The 19,080-nt window shown below is 35.3% G+C and overlaps 2 protein-coding genes across 9 annotated transcripts in view; one reads left to right on the forward strand and one right to left on the reverse strand.

The window, feature by feature from the left end:
* LOC134532494 (protein spinster) overlaps positions 1-10,360 on the forward strand; it is a 72,712-nt gene extending 62,352 nt beyond the window's left edge. For 2 of the 3 annotated variants that reach the window (XM_063368932.1, XM_063368933.1), the window contains exon 9: positions 8,403-10,360. In XM_063368932.1, coding sequence (XP_063225002.1) covers positions 8,403-8,494 — 92 coding nt within the window. In that variant the 3' untranslated portion in view covers positions 8,495-10,360. Of the gene's footprint in view, positions 1-4,023; positions 4,098-8,402 lie in introns of all 3 variants that reach the window. The other variant, XM_063368934.1, reaches the window with a different exon arrangement.
* Positions 10,361-11,045: 685 nt separating this feature from the next.
* LOC134532495 (ufm1-specific protease 1) lies at positions 11,046-17,166 on the reverse strand. Of its 6 annotated transcripts, none has more exons than XM_063368941.1 (5): positions 17,003-17,166; positions 14,577-14,747; positions 14,303-14,479; positions 13,531-13,737; positions 11,046-11,640 (listed from the first exon to the last, which is right to left on the reverse strand). In XM_063368941.1, the coding sequence occupies exons 2-5, from the start codon at positions 14,715-14,717 to the stop codon at positions 11,503-11,505; spliced, it is 663 nt and encodes a 220-aa protein (XP_063225011.1). In that variant the 5' UTR covers positions 14,718-14,747; positions 17,003-17,166; the 3' UTR covers positions 11,046-11,502. The 6 variants fall into 6 exon arrangements, with proteins under 6 accessions (XP_063225011.1, XP_063225007.1, XP_063225006.1 ...); XM_063368937.1 differs by lacking the exon at positions 17,003-17,166 and adding an exon at positions 16,684-16,762; XM_063368936.1 differs by lacking the exon at positions 17,003-17,166 and adding an exon at positions 16,668-16,718.
* Positions 17,167-19,080: the final 1,914 nt, after the last annotated feature.

Genomic DNA, 19,080 nt, shown 5'->3' on the forward strand with positions numbered 1-19,080 from the left:
ATAGGTGGCTATTGTCGAGGGCCGTCATGAAGGGAAGGGAACGAAAACTCCTCTGTGGTTTGTGTTTCAAGAGTTTGTGACCGCAATATCATTTCCCTTCAGGTGGAAGAGACAGTCTGTTAAAAAAATTTTTAAGATGTTTTATCCATTATATAGAATACAACTTTAAAAAAAAAAAATGAGAGTTGTAAACCTGTTGGGAATTTTGATTTATTGAAAAAAAAATTGCTTGTTGCCCATAGGTGGTTTTTGGACAGCTCATGTGAAACGCGAATGTTTGTGTTGCAGCGGATTTGAGCGGTGTGTACGCTCTTATCAATGCGGCAGAGGTAGACAGTGATGAGTATGACCAGTGTTGATGTAAGTGTACAGGGTTGAGTGTGCACTCTGTTGTCTGAGAACGTTGCCTGCTGGGATGTAGTATAACAGTATAAGCACTGCATATTGATCACGCACCGTCTCGTACCATCACCGCTGCGTGCGTGTTGCTAGACACATGCCTGGGCACGCAGAAACATTGAAACTCTAGAAGTGAAACGTTCAAAGTTGTGTTAGTTTGGGGTTTCAGATACAAAAAAAAATTAATATCATTAGTGGTGGGTTTGGGAGGGGCATGTTTCCTCTTTATTTTTCTTATGAATAAAAAATATAATTATATTAAAACTAAATTTGGTATTACTAGTCACCAGTCGTAAATTTTAATCATTTCTCCCCAGGCCTTTGCCAAAATGATAAACATACTTCACTGTTGATGCAAAAATAAAAATTCTTTCACATAACCGACAAATAATAGCAGCTACATGATTGAAATTAGGCCCAAATTTCTGTTTAATTTTGATGAAATTAAAATTCATTGTGAAGAGTTTTGCCGAACTACAGGACTGCTGGTTGATTATTAATTAATTCCATTTTAAAGTTTGAGAGGCATTTCGGAACAAGGTGTTTCAAAAGCCACATGCATGGCAAGACTAGTCACTTTTTTAAGTGCTGTAAGTGTAGCCAATACATCTTGGGTGGTAAATGAATATTGAGAATACTGCTTCAGGGAACGTGGCACTACTCTGAGTACACAACACATGCACACGCACGTCGGCGAGAGATTCATCACCGTGGGGCAGGGCGGGGTGGGTCCCACCGAGCTCCTAGGATGGGCGTAACGCCTGGCCGGTGTTGGGTAGAAGCAATTATTAAGTTCTGATTATTACTTCGCAAAATAAACTACTTGTGGAATGTTGGGAAGGCTGTTTTGCATTTGGACCTGGGTTAAAATCCTGGTCCAGCATCCTGGCGTGGCCTAGACCAAGGCCACAAAATATTCTGGTTAATACGTATATTTTATATGTTAGTTTGTTACTCTATGCATTTTAGTCTGTAATTAGTTTTATTGTAAGTTTTAGTATTTATTTATGGTAGCGCAAATAGGTAAATGAAATCTATTTTATGTATGCAGCAGTTTCATAAGTTTGCAGATATTTAAATTATGGTAGCAGCTATTTGGAGGTTAGGTAATTGTATGATATTGCGAGTTACTTTGATTAAACCTGCACATTTTATAGAAGTTAAAATTGGTGTGGTAATTGGTAAAAGTCCAGTGTACATTTTCTCCTTGTTCCACGCAGTTCTCCTTAACATTATCTCTGCTGATCTTTGTATCTAGGACTGTTGTTCAGGGGAGTTGTGGGGTTTTTGGAATCGTACTTAATACAAGAGTTAGCAACTTGTTTAATGCATGCACAACTCCTCCACTGTGGGTCAAAGGTGATTTGACCAATACGGAGGCCACACTGGGTTGCTGTTTTTTGACAAGTCATGACTTATTCCATCTCCCCTTGGTTGTTTTTACTCATCTTTTTGTAGACAGCATGTAATACCAAAATAACATTAAAAAACTAGTAGAATTGGTTTACTTTGGCATTTCTAAAGTACCATAATACAGTATGTACATGTAAGTTCATTACTTAAAACTCTTGTAAATATTTGAAAATAGATTGTAATTATTTATTCATTGCAGAGTAAAGCCAAGAACACATGGGATATTTCCTATGTTTTACCATACTATAATATTACCTAAATCTTTAAGATGTTTTCAAGGTATTTTAGTCTTTATTACCAGGAAAACTTATAAAAAGGGTAAACTTGTAGGCCTATGCATTTTTTTTCAGACAAGTGCTAATTTTTTTTTACTTATTATGGAATAAATTGTATTGGGATTTTCTTTGAAGGTTTTTCTGTATTTTCACGAGGCCTGTGCAACACTATTTTTTTTTTACGTGAAGCAAAATTCAATTTTAATGTTGGAAATGCTCACTGAAGTCCAATTGAATTGCAAATATTTTTCTCAGCGAAACTGCATTACACTTATTTTATAAAAAAAACAGGTTAAAGTAAAAAATAAAATAAAAAATTAAAATTTTGTTTTAACTGATTTAAGTGATTAACACTTGTGCCATATTTATAAGAAATATCATTCAATAAAAACTACAAAATAACCATGCGTTATATTAATTTCGAGCATTCATAAAAGCTAACAGTGTGCCATCTTTTGATTTTTTTTTTAAGTAACCAATTATTTTTGAAGCAAAACAAACTAAAAAAAAACTACTTTTATGAGTGAATCTTGGGGTTCCAATGTTTTAAAGCTTTGCAACAAATGTGAAGCCCGTAACCCAAGCTTCAAATAAAGCAAACAGCAAATTTCCTGGGAACTCGCATGAAATATTAAAACTAGGTTTGATTGATTCGCTTAGTGGAAGCTTTGCACGGGCCTAACATTCGCTGGGTTCGCTACTGGGTCCATCACGCACCTGACTGGTGTCCTTGGGAGGTCCGTACCCTTGTGAACTGACATACTTGAAGCCTAGCAATAATGCTGTTGTATTTCAGACCAATGCTACCACTTTGCACTTATCTTTTTAACAAGTAGAATACAGCATGTATTACTTGAAGTTTTAGAAGAATGTTCCACAGTATATCATTAGTAATTACATTCTAATAACACTCTTGTACTGCAGTGCTGTTGTGAGATAAATGATAGAAAAGTGTTCAAGGTAATTTTTTGGTGAAAGTATAAGCCGAGGTAGATACATTTTTTTCAGGTTAAAGTTAAAAATGTATTAGCATTTAAACTTTTTAGTTATAAAATTAGCATGAAACCTGGGATACTGTGTTTTGACTTGAGTTTGCTTTCTGGATGAATGCAAAATATTTTTAAAATGTTAAATTCTCTTTTTGTTTGAAATTATATTTATAAAAGTTCTCGACTAAAGTTGTCAAATATTATTTTCAGTTGCTTTTGTAAGGCTGATGCATGAAGTTTTTTTATCAGAAAAAAAGTGTTATATAAAAAGAAATGTGAATCATAACACTTTTCCTACTTAATGTGACAACTAAAGTAGGTATACTGTTTCATTTTACTAAATATTTTGTTGCAATAGATTCTTCAAACCAGAATTTCCTTTTCAAAATACAAACTATGTATTTTGAATCACTGAGTGTTAAAACAAGCACTCAAAGGTTATTACAGTAAAAAATAATAACTGTAAAGCTGTACGAGCTATTGTGGCTGCCGCCAAAAAGCCAAGCTTCCTGAAGATCACTCCCATTGGTCAATCACAGAATCAAGTATGGAAACTCCAGAAAAATACAATTTCATACAAAATTTTGCTTCACATGTGGCTGGCGATGATAATTAAGGAAAATGTTTTAACCTGTGTGGATATTTTCTCTTGGTACAATGTAAGGTGCCTGTGACTTCTTCAGGATCTTCAGGAAATGTAATGGAGCAGTGTGTGTTGACTGGGGTTGACTCTACCCCGCTTGTTGAACTTCCACCCTTCTCCCGTATCTCAGCTGGTGCAAAAATATGTTCATGACATTGACTTATGTTTACTACCTGTATGCTTGTTTGCTTTAACTGGTTATTGTAGTAAACATTATACTGCTTTGTTTGCTTTTTTGTGTCTGTAGTGTGTGTTGTTTTGCATGTTGTGCATGTTGCATTAATGTTGCTTGGTTTCTTTACAGCCAAAGATGTAGAATTGAACACAATATCAAAAACTATCGATACTCACAGCAACAAATGCTGCCAGCGCTTGTAGGTCAGTACTGTTCAGCATACGTACTCTGTTGTGTACACGGAAAGAGAGGACTTCTTTGCTCTGGAGAAAACATTCAGCTTGTGGTTGAGTCGGGTCGAGGTGAAGCAGAATGGGTTAAAGGAGTGTGTAATGTCAGTGGATTCTGGTGGGCTTCACTGGATCCATGTTGGAGGGAAGTTGGTTATTACACTAGCTTGCTATTGGTAAGTTGTAGCCTGCTTTTAATGTTGAGAACTGAGGCAGTTTCTCAGGAGCTGACAAAGTTTCACGCACTAAATTTACCCCCCCCCCCCCCTCCCCCTACCTGACAAAATACTTCCTTTGGAAGGTTCTTAATCTTTGAGATACTCCCACTTTTTTTTTAGAGTAGGTGAAAAAAAAATTAACATAAAATTAAGTTGAGTAATTTTTATGTTATATTATAAAACTTATAATGGAAACAATATTTGCTACATAATTGATTTCATATTAAATGCACTGCATTTATTAATGCTTTCCATTAACAAGGTGTTACTTAAATTATCCTGTTTTAATTGGTATGTAGTGAAACACTTATGATTTTCTGTTGCTTGGATTTAACTCTCTATTAAATACATATTTACTTAAATACATATTTTATTTAGTTTAAAGTACCAAATATGACTCAACTGTTGTCGAATTTTTTTGAATGAAATAATTGAAAGAAAATACGTACTTTTAAGGTTAAAAAGTGGTGCAAATACTGTCTAGCTGCAAGGAAAGGTGTTTTTGGAAATTTATAATTTTTGGGTTTTGTGAACCAACTTCAAATGACTCAAAACTTTTTTTTTTATTTTTTTTACAAATTTTGCTGTACTTTAACTTGAACCTAACTCTTCAATAACTAATACTTTTTATTTGTGTAACAAATTGTGAGACTTGGGTAAATCTAATAGTTTTATTGAGAGAGAACAGTCTGTTTCTAACTAACACCGCATAATTAAAATCTACTCTAGTCGTTGCATTTATGTGTGGTATTAGGTGTACACAATCAGCACACATCAATAAAGATACACATCACAATAAATTCAGAAATAACATGAAGGTAGAAGGAATCAAAAGTAAATGTGTTACAGGGTCGTAGTAACAATTGGAATGGTACTATTAAACCAAAGATTGTATTGTATTATTACTAAACTGACGCTTAGTGTTGACCAGTCACCACTAAAACTGTACCATGACTGCTATTTAATCACCAATAGCCCAGTCATATTAGGGGTTTCACCTCGGAATGAAAGATAATAAGCTGTAAATTGTTATAAACCTTTGTTTTTAGTTGTAATGTTGTCTCAAAAGTCACAAATGTTATCGTGTCCGTCAAGATATTGAAGGTCAAAGGTTATAAAAATCGATTTCGCGAATATCTCGCTTTCTATTGCTTAAATGAGATTTGCACCTATTATAAAAGTTGTAGAGTATAAAATTCTCTACAACTTTTGTTTGAACTTTTTTTTTATACGATCAACCGTTTTGGCGGTAGACCACGAAGAGTGCTCTGCGTACAGTCATATATGGCCACGTACGACATTCACAGAAACACCTTCTGAAAGTGACTTATCACATATAAAACAAAAATCAGCCATAGCTCTTAAAATCGTACGTCCGTCATTGCGAAGATACAATTTCAAACTAACGAATAATCTTGACTAATACATAGTGGTCCCTTAAAAGAGAAAGTGGCCTTGAATACAATAGAACATCTGTCCCGGCTATAAATAGAAAAGGTCAGCCATAGGGTAGGGACAAGTATTTCCAGGTATATAAGTATTAAAAAATTTACACGTTTTAAAGAAAACGTATATAATGTCGTTTTAACTTAAAATATAACTAAAATATACATTCTAGAATTATTAATATACTATAGTTAAATAGTTAAATATAAATAATTAAATATAAATAATTAAGTCACTTATTTTAATTTAATAAAAATAATTAATAATTAGTACATAAATAATGGGCATTGTTTAATAATTATACTGTATAACCGTAACTCACATATATGACTACGCGGCGCACTCTTCGTGGTCTACCGCAAAAACGGTTGATTATATGAAAAATAAGTTCAAACAAAAGTTTTAGAGAATTTTATACTCTACAACTTTTATAATAGGTGCAAATCTCATTTAAGCAATAGAAAGTGAGATATTCACGACTAACCGATTTTTATGACCTTTGACCTTCAATATCTTAAGACGTGGACACGATAACATTTGTGACTTTTGAGACAACATTTAGAACGACAAAACAAAGGTTTATACCAATTTACAGCTTATTATCTTTCATTCCGAGGTTGACCCCTTTTTTTACCTATTATGACTGGGCTACAAGTTAATTTAAAACTTTTAAATAAGTTGATTGGCTATATCATAACCCAAAATTGTTGATCAAAGGAAAATGAAAATTTGTGCATCATTGTTCACAACTTATGGACATTTGTTTTTACTTACAAACACTAGAATCATTATGCAAATCGGTAAATTAAAGTAAGTCAGATGAAATTTGAGAACACAAATGTGGTAAATTATGTGTCAGAAAGGGCGATGATTGGCGGAGTGGATGGCCTCTGTGTGATTAGCTTCACTTATCTAGCTGCCTTAAGTCTGTTTTTCCTGCAACACCTATTCTAAATACTGTTCCTACTCCCTTTTGAAATACAGTAACTAGACACTCAAGCCTTATTTCCCCAACTTTTAACTAGCAGTAACCTAGTGTATCATCGTATTTTAAGGACTAATATAAAATAGGATCTTTAAACATGAGGTATTTCTTAGTAATGAGTGGCTAAAATCGATCGGAATTACTAGAAAAATTTAAATTCCTTACCGTAGTTGCAAACCATTCAAAATCAAATCACAATCACTTAAATAAAATAAAAATACATTGTGTTATTTAAAATTTGAAATCATTTTTGAATTAAGTAATTCTAAACTACAATTCTCATAGAAATCACATGAAAAAATTAATGGAAAAAAAAAAAACTATTCTTGTGTAAAATAAGTGAAAACTGATTAAAACAGTAATGACTAGATATCTATGCAATTTATCACAAACACACTCTGTGAGGGCTAATACTTGAAATGTTGACCTGGATTTATTTGCTGATGTTCCTTGGTGTTAATATCAAGGGAACTGACCAAACCACTTATAAGTCATTAAGATTGAAAAATAATAATAATTTTAAGAATAAAAACAATTCTTTAGTTTTTAAATGAAGTTAGTACTAGAGTATGTAGTTGAAATTTAGTAAATCACAAAATAGGAATTAGATGAATCCAAATAAAATTTCCGTATAAAATTTTAATGTTACTATCATTGAATTTTAATTTTAATATACTAAACCTATTCTTTCTTTATCTTGAAAATTATGTAAGCTTACCTGTGTGTTTGTATTTTTGATTTCTTAGAAGCTGCTGTACTTATTTAATGAGCATGTTGTGTTGAGTATGTATTTTGAATTCAAACCACAGGGTTTCAAAGCTTGTTTGGAATTGTTAGCAAGGTGTAATCATGCACGAAGCACGAACTATTATATTATTTGTTTGCAGGAAAATTTAGTTTTTTCTAATGGTTTCTAGTAAATGGTGAAAATGTTATGTCAAGCATGGCATGTTTTCACTCCTAAAAGCTAAATTATAGTTACGTCCTTTTAAGAAGTACATACTTGGTGTTAACAGTATATTATCAACGGTTGCTACTTGATGAAGCTAAGATACCCAGCCAAATTACGTAACTGGATGATGCAGGGATGTTGATATGCTCCTTCAAATACCTCTCTCTTTCTATTCCTAATAGGTATATTGTTTCTGACTCCAGCTAGGTGTAGCAGTTCTTAAGACAAAAGAAAATAGTTCTATCCAGCAAAATGTGATACCCATTACTTTATGCCAAAATAAATATTTACTTATACATACTCTGCTTATATATAATACAAACTATGAATTTTTCTCCTTGCATAAGGAAACCCTTTCTTTCTGCCAATTGTGTGTGTATGGGAAGGGTGTGAGGTATGTGTCTACGTAGAATTGTTTTCATGTATTTAATGTTACTCAGCCAGTTTACAGAGTGGATCATCTACTTCTTCTTGTCTGTCCTTAAATTATGTATAAAAATGTTAGTAAAATAACTTTCGCAATGCAAAAAATAAAAATGTATGTGTTCTGAAAGCAAATCATACTTTTAATTGGCTGTCTTACATAACGAGTTACCGTTTGCAAGTTGTAGCTACTATTTTGGTTGTGTAACTTTGAAAACGTGACAAGTAATCGGAATTGTTCTGTTTTCTGGCAGCAACTCCACAGCTGCAGATTCACGAAGCAGACGATCTGTCCGGCGACCACCACGAGACGCTAATGCGCAAGCACATAGTGGACGTCGAGTGAAAGTTGAATGTGCACCTTGTATTTACCCTGAAAAAAAGAATGGTTTGAGTGTTTTATTTGTGATTATGGAAGGGGTGGTTACTGTGCCAATAAGTGTTTAGTGTGTGTGATGGAGGACTGGTGAACAGACTTAGTGTACGTAGAGCGAGCGGAAGTCAAGACTGTGTTGCAGTTCGTTTGGAAGCGACGTTATCATGTCGCTGCTTCTCGACCGCTGTGGAGACTTTTGACTTGCATGAAGCAAGTTGCTGAAAGAGCATTTGCTGAGAGTCCGCAGTTGACGCTGGCTTCGTTATGTAAAGAGAACCCAGTATTTACAGCACAGGAGAAACTGAGATAGCCTTCTGAAAATTGGAATCTTGAAATACCTATTTATCTGTGCAATTTTCATTATCTTGCCATTTTAAATTGTGCAAATCAAAAAAAAAAAAAAAAAATCTAAATCTCTATTTTAAGATGAGTAAAGCTACTAATGAAAACTCAATATTCACAATCTGCAGTGTGGAATGTTTTTAGGGCCTTGTAAAACACTGCGTCGAAAGTAATGTAGGTGGTGTATTTTAATGTTTATCAAATTGTCTTTGTGTAGAATTTATTTTGTAATATTTGTATGATAGTTCCTTTATAATGGGCCTATTTGTAACTCTGTACGTCACAAGAGTTTTTTTGTTTATAGCTGTATTTAAGTGTGTTAGGGTGAACACGTTTGTTGTGTGGGTGAATTTATATGTTTGAAAATATTTATTAGCATAAATTGAAAGTGGAACAATTCTTGGGTTGCATTCTTCAGGTCATGCAATGAACACTAATTATTTTTACATATCAACAGCTAGCATGCTGTATGTTGTTCCTAACTCCGTAACTAAAACATTGAAGGTTGGAATAAGTTGCAGCTCCCTTAAAAATAAATATATATTTTTAACTTTCACCCAAGTGAATGTTTATTACTTTAAGACTGTTTTCCTAAACTGTCAGTCCTGATTGTTCCTGTTCTTATTAAGCATTGCTGTTGCATGTACTTCTGTTTACCATAAATGTTAACTTAAGTTAATGTAGTTGGCATATTAATATAATACACACCTCATTTGAAATATTAGAAGTTATTTTTTAAAAGTAGTACATCAACAGTTTTTTTTGTAGAACTTTGTGGCTAAAAGTAAGTTTTTAAGATGCAACCTTTAAAATCATTGGAACAGTCATTATCTTACAATCAAATAAAAATTGTCATTAAAAATTAAGAACCGTAACAAGAAACTCATCCATTATTGAAAACTGAAAAGTATTAATACATTTTAATGCAGACTTTACTTAAAAGTTGAGGAACATGTAATTTGTTACTACAAATTTTTAACTAAATTTTTCTTGCTCTACAGATAAATCTGATTTTCAGTTTCGTAATCTAATTTTATGTTAATATTGTAAATAGCTTACTGAGAATTGTGACTGTAATATATGGCCAGCGTTATTGTTTTGGAAGCATTTTAAAATTAAATAAACTTATCAAGTTATAATAAAGCTAAAAATTTTCCAGGCTGGAGACTGAAGTGTTAGTATTCATGTTTGACTGTGTACTGTATTTTATTACAGTGTGTGTTGTCAGATGTTTGTCAGAATTAGCAGTTATGTGAAGCATGTATGCAGACTTAACGGTAATGTTACTGGTGTTGGTGCAACACTGCCACCTTAGTTGGGTACAAGACTATAGAGAGAATACTTTCATATTTTTATAGCATATATATATATGTACCAAGACTTTATACATTCTCTCTTCCATAGACATTGTATGCTACCAAACTACATCACTGAAAAAAAAAAAAAAAAAATGTACTGTAATTGAGATGCTTTAAATAAATTAAATTTTTCTAATCTATGGATTAATTATGGTTAAAAATGTTTCAGAAATTCCTTCTTCAGTCTGCCATGTCATTATAAGGTGCGAGTGTGATGTGACTTCTAATGGTCACTGGTCGAAAATTCTAGTGAATTGAGTTGTCTTATTTAGTCTTATCTTGTACTATATTTAACCTTGATTGGATTGAAAAATGTGGCAAATTAGTTAGCACAAATCTGCTAAATGCAACATGGTGTTCACTTATATACATACCAAGCTAAATGTAAAACCTGGACTCTCACAGAACACTAATAGTAATAGATGTTTAATGCCAAATAACCTGCCAGCAAGTCTGCTATATGTGCATCTACAATGATCTAGGCGTGACTACTGTCCATATTCCATCCAAATTTCCCTCCCACCCAACCCCTTCCCCCCCCCACCGCACACAACCACCCCCTCATGAGGGCACATGATAGCTTACTTGACAAGGAGTCATTAGCCTCACTTTAACAGGTTTTCAACAAGATGCTACAAATTCGTAATGGGGAATTAATCAGGAGAGAGGTGTGGTAATAGTTATAACAAAAATATGAACAGAATTAGTTTTTAAGGACAGACAACTTGTGAAGGCAGTGGGAATTTAGCACAGGGAACACTAGCAAGTATGACCAAACTGAATATTGAATGAGGGAGATATTGCCAATAATGAATTATTGGTTCATGGAACAAAATTTATAAGCAGAACTAGTGGAACCAGAATATAATATTAATAGTAACACTTTCACAACATGGCTTATACCAAATGTCCCTTTTGTCCTATTTGATGCTGTTTTTCCTTAGTTCACATGAATACAGTTTCATTCTTTCTACGAGACCTGTGTGTGTCAAATTGTTCACTTCTAACAGTTTGCACCCCTTCCATCTCCGGGGGCCAGGACAGTCCACTGGGTGCGTTAGTTGGTGTTGTGCTGGGAAATTACTCATCAAATCGAGACCTCCAAAAGTCATCTCGGACAAGCAACAGGCGACGATGCTGTTGCCATCTCGATATCTGCCTCTCTCCAGCGCCGGGTTGTTGGAGTCCAAGACTCGTGGTTCCTGGAGAGACCATGAAGGTCGGTTGAAGGGCCCGGAGGAGAGTGTGCGGAAGGAGCCCAAGACATTGGCAGCTGTGCTATTCTCTCCCTCCGAGCTGAGGGAGGCACAGGTTGTAGAAGGAACTGTCCTGGAACTGCGACAGACGCTGCCACTTGACCCAGCCCGCGGACACAAGCTCGGCCGCCGCTCCCGCTCGGCCGGAGAAGTGCGGGTCCTACGCACACGGCACGCAAGGCGAGTCGCTCCATCACCATCGGGCTGTTTGAAGACGCACATCAGTCTGCGATTACCACTGCTATAATAGTGATATTTCAACCCCATATAATTGGTGAGAAGATCCAAGTGACAAATGACACTAGTATTGTAACTCAATAAATAATTATTTTTTTTGCCATACACAATTTTTAAATATGTTAATTACTAAGAGATGCCAATGAAAAATCCAACAGACTTATGGAAGGAAGGAAATAATAGACTACGGTGATATCTGGATCTGCAGTAATTTTATACACCTTTTTAAAAGTATGGGCAAATAAGAGATTAGTCTGCATGCATGACAACTGCTTTTAAAACATTTAGGTTATGCATAGTAAATTCATTGGCACTTTAATCGCACTGTAATAAATAATACCACAAAAAAAATTACTTGCCAACATTATTAGCATTAGGTATGATTTTACCAGGGACCGGAAAGTTACTTTTAAAAAGTAACTCAGTTACAGTTACAAATACTCCATTTGAAATGTAACCCTGTTACAACTACAAGTTACACTACTGAAAATAAACCAAGTTACACTACTGAAAATAAACCAGTTACAGTTACAGTTCTGAGAAAAGTAACTGTAAGTTACTTTAACAGTTACTTTGTCAAAAACTAAAAATCTAATACGTAAAATCTAAAATTGTTATAATTAAAAGCTAATAAAACATATTGTGTTTAGTAAAGATATATGTTTATTTAAACTGAAAAAATTTGAATAGGTCTTAAATTACATTGAGTAATTAGTTCACACTACAAAATTGTTCGCAGCACCACACAACAAGCACTTCACAATAAGGTTATTTTTATTACTCGACCGAACTTCGAAAAAATAAGAATATGAAGGCCACGGCAATGAAAATTCTGGACTGCTTTCTAGGCTTCTCGCTTCATTAAATTATGTCATTGCTTTCGCGCATGTGCACAGGTAGGTTAATTAATTAAACAGCACAGCAGTAAACCCGCATGTCGCAAATATTAAATAAATGACAATAAAAATACGAGCGCAAGCTAGCCAACAGCAGTTTTACAAGTACAAGCAATACCATCACATATAATATGCTTGTCGGGATTTTCGTTCTGGGATTGAAAAAATCAACAAATCGTTGTTCGTTCAGTAATAAATACATTAAAAAATGTAACGCAAGAAGTAACGACAATTATCATTACTTTAAGGCAGAAAAATGTAATTCAGTTACTGAAAACTTAATATATTGCGTTACCACGATCGTTACCATAAAAAGTAACTGTTACAAATAACGTCGTTACTAGTAGCGCGTTACTTCCAGTCCCTGGATTTTACTAGTTCAGAATAATATGCAATCAATAATCATTAGTCAAACATTCATTCCAAAATTATCACACCCCCCCCTCCGTCCCTCACAAGAACCATTTTACTTCTGAAATTGTGATCGTTTAGTAATTAATTAGCAATATTTATTAAAATATATGTATATTGGAGAAAATACCACTTCAATTTCTTACGTGGGATTATGATTATAAGAATTTTCATAAGAGCGATAAAATTGTATTTAAAATCAAAATATTCAAGTCATTTGAAATTAACTGTGATCCTTTGAAACTCAACATTGCAATAAATTATTTTGACTAAAATTCGATTCAAAATTTTCTAACATGACTTTGAATTTAATTAAAAAGATTTTTGCTATGTACAACCCTAGTAATCATCCGTTTTTTTCATTTAGGAGTCTCCAAATTGTGTAATTATTTGGCATAGTACCGAATGAACGAGAGCACCCTACTCAAAATCATTATGACATGCAGGATTCGAACGTGGCCATCTGGACTCCGAGGCTTGCACCAAATGAGAGTATGCTAGGTTACCACGACCAGCAGGTAGGTGTGGTCGCCGGACACATGCGCTCCCAGGACGCCCTTGGAGGAGCAGTCCAGGTCGCCCCCCATCATGACGGGGCTCCCGCGGTCTCGGAAGTGCGCCGCGAGTGCGCCGGCCTGTTGGCCCAGCGTGCCGTGTGGGCTGTGCAGGATCCTGCAGGGCACGGCGTATAGCTGGTCCAGCACGAGGCACACCTGCGAGCGCACACGACGCAACACGTGATCACGCTGGCCACACACATCTTTAAAAAATATTTACCTATTTTGCAATTTTCAGAAAGAATTTAAGAATATCCAGCCTCCAATCATCCCAATAGTTGGCCTAGTTACCTCTCCACTTTTTAAATATATTTTTACATTTTACTATATATATATATATACAAAAAAAATTCTGTTAGCTACACTATACTTTAATTTTACACTATGTATACACATACCCCCACACGTATAAACACAATGCATTCACTGTCTGGGTGATGGTAATATTGAGCATGATATTTTCCATACAATATTACTATCTCTGGGGAATTTCCATTACTTAGCTAGGGTTTAATGTGAATTCCCTGATTTCCCCATACTTTCTAGAATGTTGTATACATTTCAAATATTTTTTAACATTTATAGTGCTTCATAACATTAAATAACATGTTTGAAGTTTCCCACCGTGTACTGGCCTTGATTTGTACATATTTGGATGGAGTAGTTACTTCAGTACATTGAGGTGGATCGAAGAGCTCAGGTTGGAGCAGCCTGGACTCACCTCCACGCTGCCGATCCAGTCGCGGGACCCGGCGAAGTGCGGGGGCTTGTCTCCCAGTCGCACCAGCACGTCCTGGATGTCGCGTATGCTGGGCACGGGAGGCGCGTGCTGGCCGGACTGCTGCCCGCGCACCCAGGAGCACAGAGTCTGGCACGTCCTGTAGCCACAGCCCCAGCCCTGCGCACACCGCCGCACTCACTTGCCCGTAATACTGCTCACAGTTCAGCATCCCGTACAGTTGCGAGAAACTGTCAAATGTTAGATTTGTACCCACCTCATCGGAGACTCCATCACATCCGTAATGATAATAGGTGTAGGAGCCCCTGACCAGATATGATTTCCCACTTTCTGTAGGCGGCTTCAAGTTTTCGTGCACGTTCACCGCCAACCGATCTTCGTCACCTCCAGGGTACATTGTAATTGTCTCGCATTAGTCACATATAACCTAAGGAAAATAATATTAGTACATCATTCTTGGCTAAATTAATGCTGAGACTACAGCACTATTTTTATTATTTAAGTTATTGATGACCCACCCACACACATGTGCATATACATAATATACAAGCACACACAAACCTATATTTTTGAAATATGTGCAATACATGCTCTGTGCACATCCTTCATTTTACAAACAAGTGTATTTTCATTCTGTTAAGGCCACGTTCAAGTTAGCACAAATTTGTTTCCAGAAGTGACATTGTATTATCTCGGACGGAACACAGTTTTAGGATGCTACAACCATTAGATTTGAGTTGGGTCGTGTGTGACTAAAGCACTGGTAATGAAAGTCTAAGGTCTGACATTAAAGAAGATGTAAGTGCTGACCTTGCTGCTGTTTGTAGGAGTGAGTAGATAAATAAACAGGTAAATTTGTTTATCATTGTGAACCTTGGGATGATGTACCGGCAAGAAAGGAAGTCATGCATCAAGTACAATTATGATTTTATTTGAAAGCCTTAATGTATTTGTTTCTGTGGTACAAATAAAAGGCAAAAACTAGTTATATTATTCTGCGTGAAAACAAAAAAGTCAAGCTTCCCCTTCCTAATTCATTTAATTAAACAGCACTCATGCACACCCACACTTATGTTAAATGTACACAAAGTAGCTGCTGCATTAGAAAATAGCACATGCACAGAAAGTTGTTGAACTTCCAACTTTTCTGGAAAACCTAAGATTTACACCTGCCCATTCTGAGGTTACGTTCATGCATGTTTGAATTGAATTATTTATGCACATATTTCTATTGATTTGGCAAACTCCCCTCCTTCAGGGATTGTTGGAATATCACCGGTAAGTATCTACATGCCTTCTCACCCCCAACTTAAGGTGACTGTTCCCTATCCTGTCCGGCCCAGGTGCCTTACTCCCCTTCAAACTCCTGGCCCCCTGTCGCACCTCTTCCATCCTTATCTCTAAACCTCTCCATTCTACCCACCGTGTTTGCTACTGTCCCCTTACAAATAGATAGGTACTGCTCCTGTGGCAAATTTGTTTTCTTCTAGTCCTCTGTACATTCCTTCCTCTCCTTTCACCCTTCACACACAGCTGTAAGATTTACCGCATTTCCTTTCCCCCCTTCACCCATTAGCCTTTCCCTGTACGCATCCCTTGCCTCCCTTGTTTTCCTCCCAGGTTCCTTACCCAGCTCCTTCATCTCTGCCTTTGTTCTCCCCCTACTTTCCTCCTAGCCCATACATGTAGCCTCCTACACTTTCTTTTTAAGGCCCATGTCGTCCTCCCATAGTAGGGACGATCACCCTTTTCCCCACCCTCCTTTCAGGCACAAAACGCTCCATGTGCTTTTGTGACCTCCTCCTCCAGAAACCCTGACTGCTTCACCTGACTTTTTATTTAGGTGGACCCCAACCTCACTGACACCATCCTCCAGCTGGCTTTTGTTTTATTTTTCCTAGGGTTTTCTTACTCTCTACCTAAACCCAACACGTCGAGCATCAAGAATTTAAATTTAAAATTTAATTTAAAGAATGTATGCTAAATTTGCCTATAATTTTTTTAATTTATTGGTTAAAATATTGGTTATTCTGAAGGCATGACACTTTTTCAAAATAAAAATAAAAATAAAAAATTAAAAAATGTTAGCAGTTTACCATTTTAACGAGTGGTCATATTACAAATTGTTGACACATGAGTATGTTTGGTTATGTTAGATTTAAAAATAATTAAAGAAAGTGTATGGTTAGCTAGATAAAAGTTAGCTACATTTAAAGTAATTCAAATAATTTAAATGGTTGCTTAAAAATTACCTATTTAAAATGTATGGTAAAATATTTAATTTATAAAACTTCCTAACCTAGCTAAAATTAAAATCAAAAAAGAAACACAAGAGAAGTATGCAAACCATATAATTCACCTACCAGCGGTGCTCCTCCCATAGACTACACAGACTGTTGACAGAACGTCGCCGCCTTAATACAGCAAGTGTACCTGCGTGTGCGTCTCAAACGTGACCAAGCGCAGTGCGGTGCAAGACAAATGAGTGCAACGCTACGAACAATAGCCGCGGCTGGCTCGAGTGATAATCGTTTGATGGTCTTGTTCCTCATGCTGTTATTTTTTTTTAATTCTCATTAATTTTGGTGAAATTAATTATTATTGTCCGAACCAGCGCGACTAGGCTGAAACGCAGGGCTTGAATATTCCTTTTGAACATTGCGTGTTTAAGCTGAAACTGACCTGAGGCCGTATCCTTGATGCTGTTGGAATAATTAGGATAGTTTCATTCACTTTGAGAGCTAAAAGCCTATTCTTGAAACTACTATAGCTATAGCATGAATCGTAATCAACATTGTCGGATTAACGAAAAGTCTCCATGGAAGTGTTGATGTCACTGGTAGAAGGCTAATCACAATGAGGAAAAGAACATTACTCAGATGTGTGAATCTATTTTCTCTAGCATGGAATTTTTTTTGGCCCTCTCCACAGTGATACTACAACAGATCACAGAACATTGAAACTTTAATTTAAATAATTTATTTATATTTTTCAGTGTTTGTTTACGTTTATGTAATTTTATTTGTGAAATTTATATATGTTTCGTGTTTAATAACCTCTAAAGTTTATTTTGGATATTGCTATGAACATTGAACCATTTCTCTATGTTTGTAACTAAAATTTTATGTCTTTTAAAAATACGTAATTGAAGGCCGGTGATTGGTCCATAGATCGGCGGATCTTTTGAACTGCAGTTTTGAGACATTGTTGTAAGTGACGCTATAATTTTGGAAGATAGAAGAAGAAAGCTTCTGCGTGTACCATCTTGTGGCTTCTGTGTGCCATCTTGTGGCTTCTGTGTGCTGTCGCGTCGGGCCATGCCGACGCGGTATTTTAAATAGTTTCTCCAAACGTTAAGTCACCAAATTGGTGAGAAATTATACCCCGAGCTTTGACGAAGCTCTGTTAATATTTGTTTTAATGGGGCCATGGCTGAAAACCAGCCATCAGCGGAAATTCAGGTATGATTATAGGCTGTGTTAATCCTGAACTGTCGCTATATCGCGAGTCATAGCACAAATCTTGTTGGTGACTATCTGCTGCTTCGCGATATCAAACTGTCTTTAATGTCTTAAAAATATTTTTAAAGCCTCTAGGTTCATACATTTATGGCACAATTAATGGTATACACGGCTTCACTCAGAGGTCTTCATTTTTTATATTCTCATGTGAACCGACTAATTTTGAACTAGTAAATTTAATTTTTATTTCAAATTAATTGAACTCTTGGTATCTGTTGTGCCCAACATAATTTTACAGTTAGTTAATATTTTGATTTACTTTTGATTTATAAGTATGTAAGCAACCTTATTGTTACAGATATCATTGGATATGCTTCAATTTTGTTTCATTTAAATTTTAATATTGGAAATAAACAAAATAATATTCCAGATAATTTTTTTTTTGTGTTTAATAAATAATTATTACAGAGGGCGAAGTTGGGGTATACATCTACACCACACACACCAACATAGGTAAACAAATGCTAACAAAAAATAAATTGTACTGTTGGCATCATTTCCCCAAGCGATAGACTGCTCCAGGTAACTTTTAGAGCTACTACAGCTGTAGAATGGTAGGATATTAAAATTAAAATTTCAATTCAAACATGCAAATAATGTTATGAGCTTAGTACATACAAACATTAATATTTAGACTCTATATTAAGTTCATTACATTATTTTTATAATTTTTACGCTTAAATTTTGAACATGGAAGCATTATATTTGTTAACAATACCTACCTTATTTTATTAAGTGATTTAAACCACGGGTTTAATTATTAGCAGAAACTAGGGAATAGATTTATTGATAATTTTTTTTCCTTTGGTTCAGTACTAGGAGTTTGCTGTTATTTTATCCGTATACATATGTTCTTTAAATAATAAAACCAAACTTATTTTTAAAGTTTATTTAGGTGAAAAAATTTTTTCAATTAACTATGGGTGGTGGCATCAAAATATTAAGGTGCTGTGCAAAAAATTACAATGATTTTTATTCTGCTGTGGAAGGTGGTCCTCAGGATTTTAAATTTATGAAATATCTACATAATGTCATTGTGTAAAGGTGTTCTTATAAAAGGTAGTACTTTTTCTTCAGGTACCGAACCTTTGTCCTGCCAAAGTTGGTACAAAATATTTTAGCGAGGTGGAGACCCTATCCACAGGGCGTGGCAGCGAACAGAGAGGAAACCTACAGTTCACTGGGAACAGAGCCACACCCTAATAGATCCAAAGTTCTCCGAAGTTCTCCGCTAGCTTG

Source organism: Bacillus rossius, chromosome 6 (assembly GCF_032445375.1).
Source record: "Bacillus rossius redtenbacheri isolate Brsri chromosome 6, Brsri_v3, whole genome shotgun sequence".
NCBI lineage: Eukaryota > Metazoa > Arthropoda > Insecta > Phasmatodea > Bacillidae > Bacillus > Bacillus rossius.

What these genes read in the sequence shown, in the direction of transcription:
- LOC134532495 (XM_063368941.1), bottom strand. Translation starts at nt 14,717, where the DNA reads ATGTACCCTGGAGGTGACGAAGATCGGTTGGCGGTGAACGTGCACGAA. An exon ending in GTGATGGAGTCTCCGATGAG is followed by an intron (nt 14,480 to 14,576) that starts GTGGGTACAAAT and finishes CGGTGTGCGCAG; the next exon opens with GGCTGGGGCTGTGGCTACAG. An exon ending in ACTGGATCGGCAGCGTGGAG is followed by an intron (nt 13,738 to 14,302) that starts GTGAGTCCAGGC and finishes GTGCGCTCGCAG; the next exon opens with GTGTGCCTCGTGCTGGACCA.